The following is a 23,737-nucleotide window of genomic DNA, read 5'->3' on the forward strand; positions in this document are numbered from 1 at the left end:
TATTTATGCATCAGTTTAGTTTGAAAACTGTTGACCAAGTGCCACTTTAAATACTGTATTCACTGCTCTATTTTCTTAAAAATATAACTGAGGCTCTACATGCTGTATGCAAGCCTGGTTCAGCTAGCAAAACTGTGGCATTATTTTTTGTCAGTTACGAGTCATAGTAACGTTTGATTGTTTAAGCTCGTAAATATTCGTTCCAAATAAAATGTTGTGGAATTCATGGACTTTTTCAAAAATGTTTACATTACGATTCTCGGGCTTTTGAAGATGGTTGCTTTGCTATTTTAAAACTATTTTTGTATTATTCAATTCGTATTCGTATTTGATTCGTATCTAAAAGTCTCTTTTTGCGCAAACCTACAAAATAGCATGAAAGAAGCATACCTAGAATCACTTTGTTTGTGTTGTTACTCTGGAGAGAACTCTATTTTTTTGTATTTCATTTTGTTTTCTACATCCTCATCATGAGTATTGTATTTGCTTATCTGTTAGTTCACCTGTGCATGGATGTTTTCGATGTTGTTCACTTTGCTGTAACCTCTTGCATAACAGCCTGTTCATCATTTTAGCTTTCTTCTTCTTATTCTTCTTTGGGTGCTTTGAGTCCGGGCTCTAGTTGTGGAACTTCCACGTTATACCCTGTCTTCAGAGATGCAACACTGACACTGTATTTGAGATTAAGGGGAGATCATAAGCAACATGTAAGGTGCTGGATCATGGTTCACTCTATTGCTTGCTTAGGTACCACTTGTTTTTTGTAAATGTTCTATAGATAGTCTTTGTATGTGCATGTCTTATTTTCCCCCTTGTCATAACACGATGCTGTCCTCTTGTTGGGCTCATTTTGCAGTTTTTTCAAGCACGCTCAACTTTTCAAGATCGAGGTGTTGAAGTAGAAACTCACCACCATCCAGAACAGTTACGACACCAGGCTGTTGACCTTGTGGGTAGCAATGATGCCTATCGAGGGGAGCGGCCTAGAGGCTGGCCTTTCCTTGGTGCCTTTCAGGGGTTAGTACTTCTGTCTCAGGGGGTGCCTCTCCATGAAATTCTTTTTTCCCATATTGATATTCCTTATCATTTCTTTACTTGAACAGGCAAAGAGGAAAAGTGATATTCTTTTGCACGCGATTATGCATTTCAAATAAGAAATGGATGTCATTTGTGCATGCGTTATTGTAGGCTCATTCTTAAAGAAGTCTGATTTTCGGCACAAAGCAAGCACGGAATAGCTACAACATAGAATGAAAGATGGGCATTAAGGTATAAGTTGAATGAAAGATGGGCATTAAGATATAAGCTTTATAGTATTAGTTCCTTCCTTGATAGCACCAATGAATATGCACTTCTTTGAAACAGCTTTTAATTAAAAGTAGAGTGACTTTTTGCCAGATCTACAGGGTGTTTCACATAACTAGCGCCAGGTATTAAAAAAAAAATGTGTAGGGGCTCATATCGAATTGGGGCAGTATTGCTTAGAAGCCATGTAGAGCATGCCAGGATATCTTTTCCAGCCTGCCAAGCTAGGAAATTAACAGATTGGTTATTGAACTTTTTCAGTAATAACTAGCAAAAAGTATTCTATCTGGAAGTTGTTGCACTTGCTCAGAAACCTATCTTTAAACACTATTCTCAGATAACTTTCCTGAATAATTTTGTTTCTCAGCTTTTTTTTACAGCATGCGAGTTTTTTAAAGCTTTTACGTGACTGCCTCCTAATACATGCCACTTTTTGTGCCCTCAAATTTAAGTTGAACAAATTATTAAAGAGTGCTTTCCGGACAAAAGTTGACTGAACAGGCTATTGATGACTGCAGCATGGACATTAGGGGACAAAAAGGGTATGTTATAAGAGAAAAAAAAATTTATTTAAAGAAAAAGCGTGCTGCAAGGTTGTACAGTGGCGCTGATCGTGGCATATTTTTGAGTTAATGGGAGAGAATTTAGCTGTTCCGTGTGAGTCTCCCCTGATAACATGAAAACATGTCAGTATAGGTGCCACTGTTCAACCTTGCCATGCACTTGGCCACGCGCTCATGCAGTGTAGCTGATACTGAGCACTATAGTACCAATTTGTCGAGCAAGCATTCTACCTTAGCTCTAGAAACAAGCTCGCAGTTTTGCTGTAATATTGCTATTTTGTTCTGTGTAATAAAACATTTAATACTTTGAGATATTTCAAGAATGTTGAACGTTGAAATGCTCCTTTTTATCAACACTTCTTATGCATTTCAGGGAAAAAACTACGGAAGGGCTATGGGCGCACGTACCAGCAAATATAGACGTCCAAATTCTTGTTGTGGAACTTAACACTTCATATGTTGGAAAAGAGGTGAGCCATTTCATTACAGATGATATGTCTTGTGAGTTTGCATAGAAATGCTCAGTTGTATTTTCTGATAACTTGACAAATGAGATTAAAAGAAAAAACACCTACACATATGCATTAAAAGTTGCACTAGTTGGTGTCAGGTAGATGTAGTTTGTATGGAGTGTGCAGCTTTCTGTCGCTAAAATTTAACCTGATTCCTGCAGCAGCATGGCACAGACACCGTGGCACAGACACCGTGCCACAGACACCGTGCCACAGATTAATACTGTGCTACAGATTGATACCGCTGTCACACGGGCACCCGCAAACACCGTTTAGCTCCTTCGTCCTTACGACAAGGGAGATGCGGTCCGTGTCACACGGCAACCCTTATGCAAACGAAGGTAAACGCAGCATTTCGCAAAGGACGTTCGACGATCTCTTTTTGCAGCGGAATGAGGTACTCGCGTTCCCAGTATCGGCAGGTCAGAAAAAAAAATTCAAGCACTGAATTGCCACAGTGACAACAATAGATACATTTTGGCAATATTAAACGTTCTTTTGTTGCAGTACTCATTCATAACGTGTGTTTCTTTGGCGCGGTGTGAAGGGCATTGTCCATGCGTGCGGTTCTTGTAGTCGCCGTGTTTGCGTGTGCCCGGGAGAGGAATGACTGACAGCGCTGCATCATTGTCACCTGCTTTGACGACAGCAGGAATGGGTAATGGGACTAAACCTAATTCAAGGGTAATTTGGCATGCGCTCGCGAGGGAAGGAAAGAAGGACTTTGGTACACGGGCTACAAAACCAGTCGCCGAACACAGGGCAATTGTAAACAAACATAGTGTTAGGCACAAGGTGGCCAGCATTGCTACAAATCGTGAATGTGTTTCCATTTGAAATAATTTTTAATGCTTTGTTGCTTTCAAGCGTACTTAATATTGCGTTTTGTAAAAATTGTGTTTTCGTAAAACGAAGATCCACAAAAAAGCACTCAGAGATGAAATTGGGATACTTCTGTGAAACTCAAACAGTGCTGGCTGTGCCCCCTCGCGGCAACTATTGCAACCTTATCATTGCCATGTGACACTGATACAACTTCATCTCCGTCGAACTACCTTGCGGAGATTTCCGTTGACGGAGTCTAACAGAGTTCGGTGGTGGCCGTGTGACAGGGGTATAAGCATGTTAAATCCTGGCTTTGTGTGTGGAGAGGTTAAGGGCTTGCCGGTGGTGATATCAGTAATATTGTCTGCATCTGTGCTCCTGAGGATAAAAGTCTTCAGGACACAGGCTGCACAAAAGACTAAGTTCTGCTCTAAGATTGACCCCTAGACTGCCAACAAAAGACAAGGACAGTGAAAGGAATGACGTGTGGTAAACAAAAGAAAAAATAGCAACACTGTTACGGACGATGTTGTTGTGCCTTTCACAGTCCCTGTCTTTTGTTAGAGGTCAAGATGTCAATTAGTAAACCCACTTAGGCCAGACTCAAGTTCTTATGAATTTGTGAGATAATTTAATTATCAGTATGTACTACAGGTGGAAGCTCTTAATTAGTGGCTATGTTCGCAGGCTATGTGAGAATCCAGCTTTATTGCGAATCTCATGTCATGAATGCTTCTGTTCTCAATAGTACATTATTTCCGGAAGTCAGAATGTTTTGCAATTTGATTTTTTTTTTTTTTTTTTTGCCAGGCATACATGCATGAGCTTGCCTAGCCAGCGAGGGTCAGGAACACTGCTCTTCTGCTCATTGTTTGACGTTCAGGGCTTTCGTGTTTTTGGATACAGTATGAAATCCGTTTACAGCTTTATGCCATGCAAGAAAGAAATGCCAGAGGAATAATAAAGAAGCTGTAGCCCTAATGTGCGAAGCAAATTATGGGAGATAAAACTGAGGAGAACTGTAGTATCCGATAAGGTGGCATCCTGCTTTGCAAACTGAGTGCTGCTTCTAAGGTAAATTTTCTGGTTGCCACGTGTGCAAAGTCTAGCATAGTTCACTGAAGTACCCGCTGGTGGTTACAGAGTATGATTGCATGCTAGAATATATGCTAGTATACAAGTTGAAATGGGGGACAAATTTCTATAAAGGAGTTCAGAATGACTAGAACTCTCATGGTAACATAAGACTTATTAGCTTTGGTTCTAGTCATGCTGCGTGCATTACAAAGAAGACACTGTGGGGCTAAATTGCTGTAGTTATATAATTTCTTCGCTTGCAAGGTCTCGAATATTGCTTGACATTGTCAGAGTCCGTCGCTTTTTATTAGTGATAAACTCTTGTGAATGTTCATTATTTTTAATGCTGATAGAGTAATAGGAGCATGGTTATTTACCTTTATGAGAGACCGAGCAGTTGTGTGGTTAGTTTTATGCAGAGGCTAACAAATTGTTTATCTGCACTTGAGACTGCTAGTGTTGTGAGCCTGTTTAGGCAGGCATGAAGAGAAGGGAGAGCATTGTTACAGAACTGAGGTGATTTATTTCACAGAGAAATATTTAGCATGTTGGCCATCACTGTGCAGGTAATCTTGGATCTGTCATCAAGGCAGTCCTCTATTTATGTGCAACGTCTAGTGGTCTCCTCAGACAGAGCCTGGCTGTCGTCCTTGTTTCCTGAGGAGACAAGTGTTTCCAGCATTTACTGGGCGGACCTGTATATCCTACACCGTAATGGCAGCTCAACTAGGCTACTCAGGTGTCTAAATTTTGGTCATGCTCATTTCACCTCATGGTTAACACATCGCTAGGAAAGCCTGTAATATTAATGCATTGCTTTAAAGGGGCTCTGCAACACTTTTTGAAGTAGTCATGGAATGGATTCACTAAAGGATTCGTGACCATGAGCGCTTTCTCTCTCTCTTTTTTTTCCTTCGAATATGCAACTTTTTAGTGTGATCGCGTGCGCGCATGGACAAGTTCCGGCCTTCTGTGGTGGCTTGAGTAACGACCAAGTGCACCGTGGCAAAATCTACCAATGGCTGATGCAATGGCTGTGAGGAGTGATTTTTCAGCTTGTATCATCATTTATAGAGAGAAAAAGCAAGCAATATGTATTTAGCTGACTTTGAGAACTTATTGCGAATTTTAGGTTGGGCACTGTGTTATGAGATTTGGCTCGCAGTTTCTCGGGAGCCTCAACTTTCGTTTTCTGACCACGCTCAAAAAGTGTTGCAGGGGCCCTTTAGAGAATTTCTTGTTGTGTTCGCGCTTAACAAATAAAAAAGTTTGGTGACCAAATCATACAGCTGTAATTTACATGCAGAATATTACTCTCTAATTGTCATAAAAGTGAAAAAATTAGGGAACTCTAAAGTTTCGCCTTCAGGAGTTGAACGCAATAGCGACATCCTGTTCGTAGTGCGTATTTCAAACACTAAGTGCATGAAACCTTTTCGAATTTGCTATGTACCCACTATACGTGGCCCTGAAAGAATAGGTGCAGTAGCATGTGTGCTTTTTGTAGTGCGGTACCGGCTTTCAGCCACGGAGCCATTATGATAAACTCATATTCTGACACCCATTGGCAATGAACGCTTGTACCATGCATTATTACTGTTATATGTCATGTTGCATTGTGAAGCATGTATAAAAGACCCATGTGTTTGTGAAGCATGAAAGCTATTTTCACTGTATTTTCGAGAAAAGGAAGTTCTTTTCACTGTTCTCACAAGCAGAGGCGTGGCTGTTTGGTAGAACATCTGCTTGCCACGCAAACAACCCTAATTCGGTCCGCACTCTGCTCCAGGATTTTTTATCATTTATTTATTTTATTTGCATCAATCTCAGTTTTCGATCATGCATAAGATGATTTTTCGCTCACAACCAACGACACCGATGCCGATTTCGACAACAGAATTTCTGCGATACGAGCGCTTCAACGCTATCACATTTAAAAGTTTAAAACAAAAGCTTAGTCTCCCCTCACTGCAGCCGTACTTTACTATCTCACATAATGATAAATGACATTGCTTGTTCATGCTCCTGCATTTACAATCTGACAGGTGTTGACAGAATGTCATTATGTTTTTTGCAACTGCATGTCCGCATGGCTTAGGTAGTCAAGACTGTCTAGAATGATTGCTGGTCGTTGTGAGCTGAGCTCTTTTTACTTGTCAAGAAACTTTCCAGCTTCATGTTAGCTGCTCTCTTTCCCCTATTGAAGGCCCTCTATTCATCTACCACAACCACGTCAAGCATGGACATAGATAGAGGGGCTTTAGCAACTGTCTGTGCACCTAATAAAAAATGGACACAAATGGGATTTGGCTGTGTGATAATATGCCAACGGTAGCATCATGGTAATGGTGCCTGGCTGCTGACACAAAGGGCCCGTGTTTGATCCTGGTCATGGCTGTTGCATTTTGGTGAAGGTGAAGTACTAGAGGACCATGCACTCTGTGATGTCACTGCATGTTAAAGAGCCTACCCATAATATCAGAGAGTGAGCACAAGGACTTCACAGAAAGGCATAGGACAACTGCTGGTGTCCTGTGTATTTTTTTGCAGTCTCTGTGCAGGTTTGCTTGTACAGTCAACTCTCATTAATTCAAACTTGAAGCGACCTCTCATTTTTGTTTAAATTATCAAGAAGTTTTAATCATCAGAAGTTCTCAGATAGATGACTCTGGGTGTGGTGGCACCACACATTATGATTTGACATTGATTTTATCACATTTAAAAATTGTTCAAGCGTTTTTAAGACCTAACTGCCCACAAAGAACAGAAAGCAGAGGTGTAAAGTCCAGAAATTTATTGGCCGTTTCCTGCTGATCAGACCTTTTAAAGAAATCGTGAATTGCGGACTGCTTCATTGCTATAGGTTTGTGCCTCCAGCACAAAGCTCTCTATACCAGTTGAGAAGCATCACGGTTTACCATGCATGTGCTTCATTTCAAACATTTGTTTACTTGCAAAACCTTTTCTTTTGAAGGCTTCAGGTGCTTACTTTTCATTTTTAGACTGTTAGGATTATATAAGCACACAAATTCTTAAATAGTAGCGAGAAAGTGGCAAATATTTTTTGGTATGAACCTGCGAAAAGTATGAATTAACTGAATGATGGAGTTTGAATTAAGAAGATTTTATAAATACATTGAAAGAAGGGAGGGCTGACCAAAATATTAAATTTAGTTTGAATTAACTAAAAGTGAATTAACTAAAAGTATGAATTATCAGAGTTCGAATCATTGCGAGTCTACTGTATTATGGAAGCATTCCATCAGTGCCAGCTAGCCTTGCTAAATGCATTAAAGAATTCTTTATAGCTTAAGTTTCTGGAAGCCTTTACTACGGTGGGCCTTATTATCATATTGTAGTTTTGGCACATCAAACCCTAAAAATTAATTAATGTACGTGTGACGTAGTTTCTGATAGAGGTTTTTAGCTTGTATACCGTTATAGGGTATTGAGTTATGTGTTGCCTGTGGACAGTCAAAGGAAAAATTCTCTGAAATCATTATAGTCTCATGAGAGTTGCTTGCCTCCTTAAAGCATTGTCTCACAAGGCTTTATTTTCATCTGTCTCATTTATGCTGTCAGTTTGTTAAAAATAAATGTGTTTAGTCTTGTGGAAGAGAGTGCTTCTACAACATTATATTCCCAAGAAATTGAAATAGAAAGTTAAATTCATGCTCATTTGTAGATGTCTGTTTTATTTTTTTCGTTGAACCTGAAGTTGAGTTATAAGCTGGTGCCTTACAATAGTACCCTGCTATGTAATAGACTCCCAATGGGGTTAGGTAATTGGCAAGAGCAGTAACACGTATGATGTGCACAAGTCCGTCCTCAATAAAAGGGACCCAGCAATGTACGCTTTAAAGCCTATTACTCATTAGGATACATCAGAATAGTACTAGTGTTTCGAAATAATAATGCCATATTATTTATTTACTTGCTTTATGTTGGCTTCATACCTTTTTTTACATTCAGGGTGAAAGAAGAAGGTCGTTCGCGAGAGCATGTGCTGACGGTTTTGGAACCTTACATGAAAGAAATGAGTGTGAGTACTACAACAACAATTTCCAGTACAACATCACCAGAGGAGAGCAAGGTCGCCGATACGAGCAAGTAAGTTGGCATAGTACTAATAGTACGCTGTGTTTAATGAAAAAAGTAGGTTTTTAAAGAGATTAATCTTTTCACAGCACTCCGTTGCAGTAAGACTTTTCTTGACACAGTGCTTACTATAATGGGACTGAGATATTGAGTGGAATTCAAATGTGTCACTTGCTAAATTGTTATTTTTGCACAAGAATTCGCTATGAATCTACAGGTTTTCCAGCTCATTTTATCCAAGTGCCACACACCATTTAAATAATCTGAGCACCAAACTAATTAATTCATGTGCCAAACAGTTAGTTGAAGCGCCAACATATTTAATCCAAGTGCCATCTCAGGCCGCGTGCCAGTGAGTTTAATCAGAGTGCCACCATGTTTAATCCAGTTGCCAACGGCTTTAATTCGGGTGCCAGTCAGTTTAATCTATGCACCAGAAACACATAGTTTGCCACTTTTTACAGTCTAAATGTCAGAATAATGTAAACGTGAAGTGACAGTAAGAACTTTTCACTCCGCTATACATGCTAATGCTTATGAAATGAGGTGCAGTGTTATTTCCCCCTAACGTTTTGTTGTCATAGTTTCAAATTAAAAAAACAGCATGTATTAATTGCTTTTATGGTTACCAAATGTATTCGCTGATAGAGTCCATGTTAGTCCATGCTTCATTGCTACTGCATTATTCCAGCTACTTATTTAGACCATCGCATATGCAGACTCATGTCGTCTGTTCAGCAGACGGCATTTGGCTGCTTATTCGCTGAGGCATTCGCAGTCGTCTGCTCAGCTCGGTGAGAACGATAATGACCGACAGATGATATTAATCCGTTCTTGAAATCAGAAATAGCCATTTAAAAAACTGAACTTGTATTTAGTTGGGTTTATGTTGAATTGAGTTTTTTTTTATAAAAGCATCAAAGGAGATACTCCTGTTCTCGTGTAACAGACGATGCTAGTGTTGCTGAAGTGTGTTTGCTTGAAACTTGCGTATTTCATTGGATACACACAATTGTTTGAATAAAAAGTTAACAGTTAATATGAATGTAACATATGACTTTCATTGTCCACATTAGGATCATGAGTCTACATCCTATGTGCACTGCAGGGCAAAAAACTCTTCGAATTATCTCTAATTCACTCTTTCCTGTGAGGGCCCCCTAATTTCTTGAGCATGTACTTGCTTTTGACCCGTCACTGCCCACGCCCCGGTTTTCCATATCTTGGTATGCATTCCGGCACTCCTATAACCATATTTTGCCCTTCCCATTACATGACCTGGCCGGGTCAAGCAATGCTATAAAAATCCAATTATGAGCTTTATTGATAAACATGAAATATTCGTTAGCATGTTCCTGATTTTTCTTTCGTTGCCATTAAAATGACTCCACCTGGACCAAGCACTCATCTACAAACTTGTACATTGCAAAGTACAGTCGAATCTCTATAATTTGAACTCGAAGGGGCCCGAAAATTCGTTTGAATTAAAAGAAGTTCGAATTAATAAAAGCCAAATGAACGAAAGTCTCACCATGCAGGGGGCATGTGCATTGAGCTAACATACGAGGAGGACGTTTCAGAAGACTTACATTTATTCACAAATCACAGGACATCCGTCATTAATTGAAGTAATCGGTGATGCGCACCTGCACACGTTTGTTTTGCAGCAAGTCAATTTTGCCCGCAGCTTGCAAAGCATTTCTACTTCGACTTCAGCATTCTCCTGGCAAAATAAGTTGCGCGCGGCATTGTCCAGCGCCGACACTCTCTAAAGACGACAACGACTGCGTCTCTGCTATGCAGCCGCAGCGTGGCCAGCACGTGAGGAGAAAGGAGGAGCGTTCTCGACGCAGAGAAAAGCAGATCAGCATTTGAGAGAGAACCAACACTCCGCGGCAGATTTTTGGTTTTTTTTCTCTCTTCGCGTGCGTTGTTGAAAGAAGGGTCTACGTGGCAGGGACGGGAAAAGGGGAAGCATGCCACCGGCGCGTGAGAGAAAGCCACCACTCCACCACAGCTTTCTTTCTTTTTTCCTCTCTCTCTTGCACACAGCGTTAAAAAGGGGGGGGGGGGGGGGAGAGTGATTCTTACATAAGAGAAAAGAAGATAAAAGTGAGCCCCGTAACTGTATGCATCTATGTGCGACACTTCAACAGTGGCTGACGAGGGAAAGGGATAAGGAGGAATTAAAACGGATGGAATGAGAAGTAAAGATAAAATAGAAAAAGATGGGGACATAGTCAAAGAAGTCCAAGTGCGCGATACCACTCAGCGAGAGCTTCACGGTGTCAGGAGATGGCAGAGGGCGAGCCGGTCAGCCAGAGTTGAAGGGTCTTTACGTGGCAGGGATGGAAAAGAGAGAAGCATGGCACAGGTGCGTCGCAGATCGGCATTTAAGAGAGAGCAAACATTCCACTGAAGCCTTTTCTTTTCCTTCGCGCGCAGCGTTGAGGTGTCGGAGGTGCCGTAGCAGGATTGGGCGTGGTGCTGAGAGCATTTTCGGAGCTCGGTATGTTTGAATTAACCGTCGCAAGTGCTCGCACGTTCGAATTACGGGGCATTTTTCCCATTGGAATACACATAGCTTCGACAAGACCTCAGCATGAGTTCTGATTAACCGGAAGTTCGAATTAAGCGTGTTCGAATTAATGAGATTCGACTGTATAAGCACTCAAAACACGGCTCAAGTGAACTGCGGCACTAATTTTTTTCACGAATATACCAGCGGTGAATACAAATAATGGTTTTTTCTACCTTCCGACAATTGTCTTTTATAATATAGAAACTACACTTTAATCGTACTGACATTTTTACAACCCGTATTCTGCTTTTTGGGCATTGGATTAAACTGACTGACACTTGAATTAAAGCCATCGGCAATTGGATTAAACATGTTGGCACTTGGAATAAACTCACTGGCAAATGGCCTGATTGAGTTGGCACTTAGATTAAATGTGTAGCACGTGGTTGCTTGCCCCTCAGATTACTTCAATGGCATGTGAATTATTTAAGCTGGCACTTCGAATAAACTGAGTGGAAAAACCTGTAGTTACATTGAAAAACTTCAGTAAAATGTCACAGCTTTGCTACAAAGGTGAAGCAATGAACACAATAGCGACAAATTGGAAGTTCGTGTGCAGAATGGCAAGCAGATCGAAACGTGCCTCGCGTTTCTCACGCACAAATGATGCGTGAAACGTACTCATAAGTACAGATGAACGGGAATAAGCATTGCAGTTGTTACTTCACTGTGTCTGAAAAGTGCGCCCTTTTCGCAAACGTAGACTGTGCAACGATTGCAGTGACCTTTTTGCTCCCGGTAACTGGAACAGAATTGTTACTGTGAAATTCCAAGGCCAGCCAAGACGTACGATCCTCCCCACCACGAGATAAGGGCGCACGAGCACGCGTCCACCCTCATCCTCTCCACGCGGGAAAGTACGCGCGGGAGATGAGAGCGCTTGCTGCCAAGCCGTGACAATGTGGCGATGTGCACTCATTGTGCCATCTTACTGGTAATGCCGAAAACACGATAGTTCTTCCCTGAGATGCCGTCAACAGCTGTAAGTGGTAAATATAAATAGCTTGCTGTTTGAACATTGAAGGACGTGCCTCTCCATGGCTCAATGGTTAACGCCTCACATCACGTTTCAGAGGTCCCAAGTTCGGTTCCGGGCACCGAAGTCTTTTTCTGCATTATTATTTTTTTTTTGCATTTTCATCTATATAGATACGTTCATATATGTAGATACGTATACTAAGGCGGTGAGTGACGTTGACGCCGGCGGCAAAATCCAGCCGAGAGTGTCCATATAATTGCTATTGCAATAATAGTTCAGCTACTTGAAGCCTTGGAAACTTGTGGTGTGGTCCAGCTCTGTCAGAGGCCTCGGCTTTAGTGGTCTAGTGCTTCACTTGATGACTTCTGCTCTATCATAGTGCTGAATTCCTCTAAAATTGAAATAGAAAGTAAGATTCATGCTCATGTGGAGGTTACTTTTATTTTTTGTGATGAAGTTGATGCATTGTGATGAAGTTGATGCAAAGGAGTTGCAAGTCAATAATTCCAGTCCTTCGTTTGTTTTGCCCACGGTATTCTTTCAGTCGTAGTTGAAATCCCTCTTGACACGTTCATGAAACATTTAGCAGTATGAAAGCATCCAGTCAGAAATGGAAGTGGCACGTTCTGCTAAGTTCTGCTGTCGTTAGCATTAGGTAATTAGCAAAAAAAGATAACGAAGCCTCCACCTTCTCCACAGCTGAATACAGGGACACTTGAAGTGGCAAGTTGGATGCCAGGCAGTCAAGTCCTAAACACGCGGTCGCACTTTCGTTTGGTTGAGTGGCAGGAAAATGCCCAACACATTTTTAAGAGAGCGCAGAAGGCCTCCCGTCTGCTACGCTGAACACACATGCACAGCAATAGCGAGCAAGACGTGCAAGCGCCACATACAATCCAGGACGTGCGGTACTGCTCTGGGCATGTTTCTAGTGAGACAAAGCAACTTCGCCAGCATGGCTGGTGTCGCGGAGCGGTGGAAATGGGCAAAGAGAGTTAAAAGAGAGAAGCATACAGATGGAAGACAACCTTGAAAAACGAAAACACGTGATGAAACGTAGGTCAAGTAGCTTGCTTGAAAGGTCTACAGCAATTCACACGTAGGGAAACTTGGGAGAGAGGTCCGTGCGCGCTGGGGTAAAAAAAATGCATTGTGGTGCCGGTTGGCTTGCGCAGCCCTGCTGACTTCGACAATTCGCAATTTGTTCTGTAAAACAGCAGTTTTTTATGCTTCCGCATGCGTGCAAAGTGCATGCTAAGCGGAATCCGAAGTCCGAAGTGAACGAGAACAGGTCCTAAACACGGAATGAATCGCGAATAATCAAAGTCAGTGGGGTAGTGCAAGCACGTGCACTGGAGCAATACAACACGGATCTAGGCAAGACACAGACGATCGGGTACAGTAAGCGACCAATGATGCTGGCAGAAAGTCTGGTCACTCTAGATCGGCGGCACCAACAATAGTGTGGTGGTGGTAGTGGTTAGAAGAAGAAAGCGTCTAATTTCTGCAAGTGATCAAAAACTAAAGGCAGACCAGTCAGGCGATTCGAATTGGGAAAACACACACCTCATCTAGGGATGCAGGGTGCTCAGAGTAGCGGGGGTACAAAGGACGAAGGGGTGGTTAACAACAAAAATCACTCGGAGAGAGCAACAACTAGAGGGCTGCCGAGGCAGGGTCAGTGTTTAACAATAAAAATCTATGGGCACTTCGTTGATGGCGTATCGGCAGTCGAAAACGGGGTCCGGGGAAGTCACCAAAGTGCCGGCTCCGTTAGCTGTAACCAAACGACAGCACTCAGATACATTCATTGTAAGTGCAATTTGTGCTATTGAAATAATGTATATTCTCATAGTAACACAGATATTGTTCGTTTTAAGTGGGGTCATTATATGTGGGCTCAACTGTACTTCACATCCTGAATTGACATCTAGGTACTATTCAATTTTTTGAATAGTGAAACCTTGTTAATTCATAGCTGATCGGAGTGCAGTATCACTACATGCAAAACATTAGTACGCATTAACCATCAAGTATGGATTTGCATCTGCTGACACACATGCCACGGCTACCAACAAAAAAAAATTGCGATACCAATAAAAATTTTGCATAAGGTACCCATTGTAAGACCTTTCCTTTTTTTTTATCAATGTGCTAAAAATATTCTGCCCGTTTCACACGAATGTCTAATAGCGCATGGTGGCAATGCAGAAAAGCATTTTAAAACTTATTTAGAGTCCTGATCCCACAACAACTGACAGAGCGAATGAACACACCGATCAGCTTTTTCCACTACATTTGTACACATCTGTGCTGCGGTCTCCTTGTGATCGAATACTGGTGCCGTTCTATTGAAACATGGTACTTGCTTCAACATGAAGCCGATCATCCCAGCATGTCATCACCTCAACTCATGTGCTTGCTGCATGCACTGTATACACGTGCTTGCTGCACATGGCAGTGTTCATCTTACCCACTACATTCTTAACAGTGCATGGGCGCAGCAAGTAGCTTACTGTTGGGTCAGTGTGGTGCTGGTGAGCTTCCTGCCAGTGACATGCAGTCGGCGTGCCTGCAACGCACTAGTGGTCTTACACGAGGAGGCAGCAATGAATGACACAGTGCGTTGTTAGTGGCCTATTAAAATCATGCAGTAAGCTTAGAACCGTGCTACGCACATATGCCATGGGAGTGTCACTTCAGTGAGGAGGTGAGGTTTGTCAGTGTCTGAGCTGTGCCAAACTGTACACGATTGTGACGAGTATTCTTTTGAGCCAACTCTGTTATAGCGAGCTTCTTGGTTTCCACAAAGTGCTGCGCACTTCAAAGCGGTCCTTCAAGAGGATGCATGCATCAAATGGCAGCACAGGGCCAGCGGAGCACTTAGACTGTCAACTGTCAAAAGCGTACAGTGCACTTATAACAGTGCTACACCATATGTGCAACCTAGAAGGTCGCCAAAGATACTTATCGTAATAGGGTGGCTGGCGATATATCATACTGATGCAATTATCAATGGCTGCCATCTTTCCTTAGTTTTTTTTTTTTTTTCAATGCACACTTGCAAAAGAATTGCCACAACAGTGTCAAAGTCAGAATCATTGGTCAACTGCACTCTGTAGTTACTTAAAACATGTAAGTTCTCTTGCATCACATTCAGGATTTGGTGGCACAGAGAGTGCAGAAGCCCAGCCAACTATTCTGCCAGAAAAAGTGATCACAATTCCCGCTAACTGGTCTGCATAGGATGAGCTACTATTGCTTAAGCATTCATCAAATGGCTCCATGAGGCTTTTTTGGGGATCTGCTGCAACTATGTTTCAACCATTAGTATGTTTACGGTAGGTGTAACAAGGTTCTACATGTTAGCAGCTCAATAATTTGATTATTCTAACTAATTCACAGCAGTGCTGCTCAACTAGATTCAAAGAAAGCTAATATTTTTGCTCTGAAGCAAACAAACAAATGCCGAAAATAACACCTGTGAACATACTCCACAACAGTAATTTATTGAGGCCTGTAAAGATAAAATTTTTTATATTGGCATTAAATTTGATATTTGGCCTTTTTTTAGTTTTATTTTGTATTCAAGTAGAAAGCTGCTAGTATCTGATATTCGCACACCCAGAATTTTCTCACTTCTCATTTCTTGCAGTCTTCTCTCTTACCCCACAAAGACTGTCTTGACAGTGGAGTAATAGAGAAGGACATTCCACAATTATTTCATGTTTGCTATGCAGATATTATCCTGTGATACTAATAGTTATCTTGGATAAGGATCTGCTATATCTTGAAGTTCTTTTTCTAGTGTTTTTCATATCATTTGCATGGTGCCTTGCGAATTTGTGGAAGGCAAAGTGCTAACAGCTCCAGGGAAGCATTACACACATTTAAAAATTGGTTTAAAGGCATGACAAATTTTACATTCAGTTTTATCTACTCAGTCTAGAATATAGCGAATGTGTCTTACTGCTACCTTTCTCAAGAGATGCCTCGCCTACTTCTTTATAATAATTTAGTTGTCGGTGCTGTGCCAAATCATCTCAACTTTGTGACCTAATGCTCTAGTGTCTAGAAGCCTGTAAATGACAAAATAAAGGTAGTCTTGTTTATTGTGCTCAATATATTAAGGTAATGGACAATCCGAAAAGAAGCTGTATTCATGTACTTTCTTACCACTGCTGCTTCCTACACAGATGCTAAAATCTTTGAAGGGAAGTTCTTTAAAACAAGGAATAAAAAAAAGTTTACCTTCTAGTACTTTTGTATGCTTTTGAAGTGTATGAGCAAGGTCTGTATGCTCATGTGTTTGTTGTCATGGCAATTCACAGGGTGTACCTGGCTGACCTAAATAATGCACTGGTCTACTCCTTGCGCCAAGAAGTGGCTGGCCATGAACATCTCAATCAAACTGAACTTGCCGCTCTGGTGCACTTTGTTGATGTCCTGGTTAAGGTGCGTACCAATTGGGTTGATGGCATTACCTAAAGTTGTGAATGCCTTTTCCTAAGACTCCATACTTTGCTGTTGATCTTCTTTCGGAGATAAAACTTGTGTAATTGAGAAAAATGAGTGACCCATATATCCACATGAATGCGTTACCATCTTCCACATTGCCTTTTGTCTTGCAATTTTGAGACAAAGATGTAATTCTTTGCTCTGGTTTGTATTTCGAAAAACTGGCAACTGTCAGAACACAAAGCGACCCGCCACAGTTGTCTAGTGGCTAAAGCACTCTGCTGCTGACCCGCAGGTTGCGAGATCGAATCCTGGCTGTGGCAGCCAACGTTACCAGATTCTTCTTTCAGTTTGCAAATTGCGCCACCGCAGGTGTCACCCTTCTATGAACCACCACGAAGCGGTGCGCTCGTCGTTTTTGGTCGGTCTGACGAGGCTCACAGCGGTTAGGCGCACGCCACCGACCACGCCGGCAAAGCAAAATAGCAGGTGCTTCTTCGTAGCGTGCAAGTATAGTGCAAGTGTGTTCCGTGGCAATCGCTATCATTGTGTGTCTCAGCGAGATCGACGACACTTACGCAGTTTGTGCTCCCACTGCTGCTTACTGCGATATCATAGAGACAATTGATGTTGTGTCTCACTTGCTGTCAGCTCTGTTGTGTTATCGTGCCGGTTGTTAGCTGCATTGCTCTCAAGCGTTGTGTGACGGTTTTTCGATGTTATAAAATATGCCTCGTTGCTTTGTCACTGGTTGCTGAAGCGGCTACAACTCAACAAAATCTGCAACCGAAAAAAGGCATTTTTTCAAGCCACCCGTTGATGAAGTGGGTCTTCAACAGTGGCAACGAGCAATACCGAGATTGGATAAGGAACTATCAAGATCTTGCGCTGTGTGCGACCTCTACTTCCAGGAGGACTATATCTTGAAGGACTACGTGCACAATGTTCACGGTGAAGTAGTTTTGATACCACGTGTTGAAGTAGTTTTGATACCATGTGAACAAAAATGACTTCCAGTTTGTTTATTGTAGCGTTCAATAAATTGTGTTGAATAAGACTTTGCTGAGCTCATTGTATTTTGCATTTTATAGCCTTATAAAGGACATGCATTTATTGAATTGTGTGCTATCTTTCCTTGAGAAAAAAAGAAAAACGTTCGGAATGTAAATTTCAGTTATCTGGGACGAACAAGTTGTTCTAGGCTTTACACTTCCAATATTTCTGGCGGCATCAGATGAATGTGGTGTGTGCCTCATCATATAACAATAACTAAGGTTATACAATTACGATGCACGTCGTGTTGAACAGCTTTGAAAAATTTGGCCACCTGTGGTTTCTCTAACATGCACCTGAATTCGGGTGTATAGTCCTCCAGCATTTACCCTTAAGCCCACTGCAACGGTTCTTTAATATATACAGTTGAATTTTAAAGAACAAGAACGCCATACGGCTAAATTAACACAATGCCCGCAAGATTCAGGCATCGCACTCGCATCTCCACCACGTGGCACCGCATTAGCCGCACAACTGGTGCTTTAATTGCCCACTCGTAATAACCTTAGTGCACTATCCAGGAAATAACTCCCGCAAGGCCAAATTAATGGCAAGAACTTCGTTTAACACTGTGCATAGGATCCATTACGTCGTGGTGACCGGTCAAATGGCATTGGAAGCGCCACCTAGGGAGTGGGAAGCGAAAAAGGTCGCGTTTCGCCGTCTCGTCCCAGCAGAGCTGGCAAACTGAAGAAGAATCTAGTAACGTTGGTGGCAGCCGTGTTTTTGATGGAGACGTAAATGCTTGAGACCCATGTGCTTGGATTTGGTAGCACGTTAAAGAACCCCAGGTGGTCAAAATTTCTGGAGCCCTCCACTACGCCGTCTCTCCTAATCATGTGGTGGTTTTGGGACACTAAACCCAACAATTATTATTATTAGAACACACAAGGACAGCAGTAGAATAGCCGTGTCGTGGTGGTCTATTGGCTAATGTACTCGGCTGCTGACCCGCAGGTCGTGGGATCGAATCCCGGCTGCAGCGGCGGCATTTTCAATGAAAGCGAAAATGCTGTAGGCCCGTGTGCTCAGATTTGGATGCACGTTAAAAAACACCAGGTGGTCGAAATTTCCGGAGCCCTCCACTACGGCATGTCATAAATATATGGTGGTTTTGGAACGGTAAACCAACTATCAATATGTGGGGTTTGACTGAATAGCAGTAGAATAGTTGCTATTTACAAATCACTTCCCTTAATTTGGTTCGGAAGAGACTGACAAAATTTGTGAAATTATCCCAAGGGTCAAACAAGAACAAGTGGAGAAAAGAACAAATCGGAATTGGGCAATAAATGTACAGTTGTAACGCTACTCTGAGTTGAGAACACACGTGCATTTTATTAGTCAAAAATAGGAAATTAGTTCTAAAGTAACATTCGTAAGCCTCCATAGAACAATGCGTCAGCCAGCCTTCAGTTTTGCTGCACGATAAAGAGTTTGTTTTTCTTGAGTATGTTCCGAGATAATCTCTTTTCTTTTACCATGTGTTCTTGATGTGCCACTGATATACTTTTTTGCCTGCACAGGCATGAGTCGTGTTTTTCAGTTGCCTGTATATATATTCCGCCCTTTCTAATAAACAGTTTAGTTGCGAGAAAGCGCTTGTCCTCTCTTTATGTCTGTTTTTTTCGTGCGCTTTAAATGATAGTTATACCCTCCATAGAAATCGAAATTGAACCAGACTTTTTAGCTGCAATGGCATATCTTCAGTTATGGCAAAAAAAGAAAATGACAAAGCGAGTGAACATAATCTTCACACGATGAAACTTTTATTTTATTAATGTCCATCATCATCATTCATATGCAGCCCTTCACCACCGTGGAGAGTAAATGTTGTCGCCTATATGTTCTGTAGCGTGTTTATTTTTTTTGTTTATCTGACAACTCATCAATAATTGCAGAAGGGTAGTGACCAATGCCAGACTAATCAGTTCATTAGTTCATGTTGTGACACATGTAATGGTCCTGAGTGTCGAGGGAACATGACATTGCTTGTTGCTGCTGGTAGAATAAATACAATAATCCGTTAAAAGTTCACCTGTATTAAATTGAAGGCTGCATTGACAGTGTAGGATCGTTGTGCTGCACAAACTCGCCATACACGGTTGTCTGTGTCATCAAAGATGTCAGCCGCAATGACACTGACGAGGCTGTTTTTGGGTGGTTGAATGTTATTTTTATTGTGTTTTTGCATTGGATTGGACTGCCTGGGAAGTCTAGGGACGAAATTTCTTGAAAAAGTATAAAAAAGCATACATTAAAATTAGCTCGGATGTAAAATCAGTGCAAATATATAGACAAAGACTGATGAAGAGATGACACATTAGAATTAGGTAAGTGCTTAATAACTCACATGTGCTACCATTGTTACGTTAAAATATTTCTGCGTCAAGTTGAAAACATGCGATTTTGGTGGAAGGTGGCAGGTACTTGACACATCGCTGTATCTTGAGCTCTGTGAAGTGAGATGTTGCCATTGGAATCATCATAGCAGGTGCAGTTGGCATTGGGTGCATGTAAAATTACCAGCAAAGTTCAAATTAACTGGCAAAGGTTACCGTGTTTACTCGAATCTAGGCCGGCCCCAATTTTAAGTCGAGCCCAAAAAGTCTGAAGCCTGGGGGAAAAAAAACCTTGAATGTAGGCTGAACTAAATGGTGAACACAGCAACCAAAAAAAAAAAAAACATTTATGGAACATGAAGATGCTGTGCTCATTCGAAGTCGTCGCTGCTGGCCTTATCGCTGACTTCTTTGTCACTATCGTCTTCAAACAGTGCATCATTCTCAGTACCGTCAAGCACAGTTGATATGCCACATTTCTTGGAAGGAGCACCCTATCAAAGTTTCTGGGATGTCGCCCCATGCTGCAGGTACCTAGCCCGCCACCTGCAACAATTATGCCCGTTTGATGACAACCCATTGTTGTCAGCTAGTGGTTCTCTTCATTCAACCAGTCCGTGCAAAACCCCCGCTGGTGATCCTTAAATGGCTTGTTGATGCAGACATCAAGTGGCTGCAACTGGCCCGTCATCCCATCCGGTATAACCGCAATGTCGGTGTTCGCCTCGGCAAGCACAGCCTTCACGCTTGGTCAATTGCCCGCGGTAGTAGTCGAGCACAAGGAGCAAATTATTGCATAAAAAGGCGCCTGAACACCGCCGCCATACAAGCCTTATTCATTCTTCAACAATGGCGCTGGTCACCCACCTGTTGGCCCGCACAATGACATTACAGACTTCTTCGGTGGGCAGTGTCTTCCTTTTAAATATAATGTAAGGAGGGAGCTTGTGTCTGTCAAGTGTGCAGCACAGCATCACAGTCGCACCCTGCTTCTCATATCCCGCAGAGCGCACTTTCATTTCTCTAGCACATTTTTTATTGGCGGTGTACGCCACTAAAAAAAAAACCTCTGCATTGCCAATTTGGTTGAGTGGATAGGCTCTGGCTTCCCTCTTTCACAGCACGAAACGTCAAAAGTCAATTAATTTCTCTTTGAAATCAGCGGGTAATTTCTGGGCGATTGAGGTGTGAAGATGGAGGCTAAAGCTGAAACGCTTCATAAATTTTTGCAGCCAGCCTCCGCTGCCTTTGAAGTCTTTCGGCGATAAGCCTCGCTCTCAGGAAAGCTCCCTCGTTTTTTTTTCATCGTTACTCGAAGGGCAGCTGCTCGCTGCACCAGAACTAAATCGGCCAATACAGTCTCCATATTGTAGTGAAAGCCTTTCCGTGGTCCAGTGAGTGCCATCCTTCTTGCGGTGCACGCAAACATCTTCTCTCGTTGGCCCTTCTAACGACGGACATTTCTTTTGATCTATCCCGAAGTCCCGCCCCGCTTGAATGTTCGAGGACGACTCCGCAGCTAGCACAACTTTTCTTTTAAAAGCAGCGCTACAATGGCATTGCGCTGTTGATAAACTCCACTACTAGTTCAGTGAACTCTCTTTAAGATGAACTCTTTTATGACTAATTCTTGCTTAAGACAAAGAACACGGAAGTGTTTATTTGGTTTTTCGTAAATTCAATGCAAAAAAATCTGCTTAAGACGAACCGTGTAACACAACTCTTCTGTCAAGACGAACGCTTATGGCAACCAACAACAAAGAATCTGCGCAACAAGCATTATAGTCTTGATGGCGAACTGAAAAAGCAAAATGAAAAAAAAGAGAGAGGGAGAAGACTTCTGGCGCCAAAACTCAAAGCATATCGAAAGCTAATTGTGACGTGGATAAAGAAAGCAAGACGAGTGGAAAAGGAAGGTCAGCACATAAAGCTGGTATGTTCCTCACCCCTAGCCTGTAGGTGGAAAAAGAGTCATGCTGCAGGGTCATGCTACAGTTTTGTTGTTAAAATGTAGTAGCAATTTATTCATGAGCATATTTGTTTTTAAATTGCGAACTTGAGTACTCGCTAGATTAGTCTTAATACTCGACTCGAAAGCATAGTTTTTATCAAGCTGAGCCAAATAAATGCTTTTTCTTGTTCTTTTCCTCCCCATTGCAAGTATACTTCATTCCGTGTTTTCAAGTAACATGCTTAAATGTATACTTGGCATGTTAGCATTTGGTTTTTGGGGGTACTTCTGATAAGACGAACAAATGATCGAGGTCCCTTGAAGTTCGTCTTAAAGGGAGTCTACTGTACATTGTAACTCGGCACCACACGCGCACCATCACTCATCGAGGTAAAAATAGCAGCCTTGCATCATGCACCGGCTACTGTACCGTATTTTCTAGGTCGCGCTAGTTGTGCACCTATTTTGTATCGTTTAGCTCAGAGACAAGACGACGATGAACACGTGGCTGGGCCTCGCCATAACGAAAGACCCCTGGCCGTTTATTTGCTGGGCTTAAGTAGCCGCGCTCACAGCGGGGAAGGGGGAAAGAAAGAAAAGGAAGGAACGTAAAGCGCACGAAACGGTGGAGAGGAGGAGAAGACGATATCGCCTAGGGCGAATGCTGATAGCAGATAGTCCGGTCTGTTACATCTTCTCTTCACACATTTTCAAAACACTGATTTCTTCTGCACTCATTTACTTGATGGAAGGATGGCCCGTAGTGAAGGCGCTTCGGTTCGCTGCGCTGGCGTCCTGACCTGCGCAGGCCAGCCAGTGGGCTTCCTGGAGTGTCTGGAGAAATGGTGGCGCTATAATCTTCTTCTGGCTGAGCTGGTTGCACCTGGTGACACCCCAGTGGGTTGTCCGGCGTGATGTTGCCGCGGTGTCCATCACTGAACTTCGTCGGGGGCCTCGCGTCGGGGTTCGGATTACCCTCGGGGCTGGCCTTGTCGTCGAAGTTTTCGTCCGTTCGCAGCAAGTGTTGTCGGTTCCGTCTCAGGAGCCCATGGTCTTCCGTTCTTACCACGTATGATCGTGGTGCAGTCTCTCGTACCACTTTCGCTCGGCGTGACCAGCTTCCATGTTTGATCCGGACCACATTTCCGGCTTCCAAGGGTGGTAGTGGCCTGCCTCGGGAAGACTGTCGCTGTTTCCATACGGGTATGCCACCGTCGACGTTGTATTCTGGAAGAGTGGCGTGCAGGCGACGACCTTGCAGTAGTTCTCCGGGTGAGTGACCGCTGTCAAGGGGAGAAGATCGATAAGCCAACAGACCAAGCCATACATCACCCCGGGACTCGTGGGTTTTCTTTAGAATACGCTTCACGATCTGTACCCCCTTTTCAGCTAAGCCATTTGATCGTGGGAACTCTGGACTTGAGGTGATATGCTCGAAGTCATATCGGCGCACGAAGGACGCGAACTCTCGCGATGCAAATTGAGGCCCGTTGTCGGTGCAAACTTGGTTGGGAATGCCGTATCGCGAGAAGATAGCAGATATCTTGTCGATTACTTCCGCCGCCGTGGTACCTCTGAGTTTCTCGACGTCAGGAAAGTTAGAATGGGCATCAAACACAACTACGTAGTGTTCTCCAGCGAATGTAAATAGGTCTATGCCTACGCGATGCCACGGTCGGTCGGGCGTTGGCTGTAGCAGGAGGGGTTCACTCGGTTGACTGTATGCGTACTTTCGACATACGCTGCACGTTCGCGCTCGTCGCTCAATGTCACTGCTCATTCCCGGCCAGAAAACCAGTCTACGGGCTCTAGCTTTGCACTTGTTCATACCTAAGTGGCCTTCGTGAATTCGCTCAAGAATTTCCGCACGCATTGATTTAGGCACCACAACTTTGCAACCCTTTAGCACCACTCCATTGACCACGGATAGCTCTTCCGCATACGGTTTCAGTACACCGTCTATTGCCATGCCATCTTCCATTTGTTTCATGGT

General features: G+C 42.7%; 1 protein-coding gene across 4 annotated transcripts in view; it reads left to right on the top strand.

Annotated features, from left to right (window-relative positions):
• LOC119187725 (sulfhydryl oxidase 1) overlaps window positions 1–23,737 on the top strand; it is a 142,767-nt gene that overhangs the window by 26,507 nt on the left and 92,523 nt on the right. For all 4 annotated transcript variants that reach the window (XM_075878670.1, XM_037435804.2, XM_075878672.1 and 1 more), the window contains exons 3-7: window positions 857–1,017; window positions 2,242–2,338; window positions 4,849–5,021; window positions 8,255–8,392; window positions 16,272–16,395. In XM_075878670.1, coding sequence (XP_075734785.1) covers window positions 857–1,017; window positions 2,242–2,338; window positions 4,849–5,021; window positions 8,255–8,392; window positions 16,272–16,395 — 693 coding nt within the window. The remainder of the gene's footprint in view (window positions 1–856; window positions 1,018–2,241; window positions 2,339–4,848; window positions 5,022–8,254; window positions 8,393–16,271; window positions 16,396–23,737) is intronic.

Source organism: Rhipicephalus microplus, chromosome X, assembly GCF_043290135.1.
Source record: "Rhipicephalus microplus isolate Deutch F79 chromosome X, USDA_Rmic, whole genome shotgun sequence".
In the NCBI taxonomy this organism is placed as follows: domain Eukaryota; kingdom Metazoa; phylum Arthropoda; class Arachnida; order Ixodida; family Ixodidae; genus Rhipicephalus; species Rhipicephalus microplus.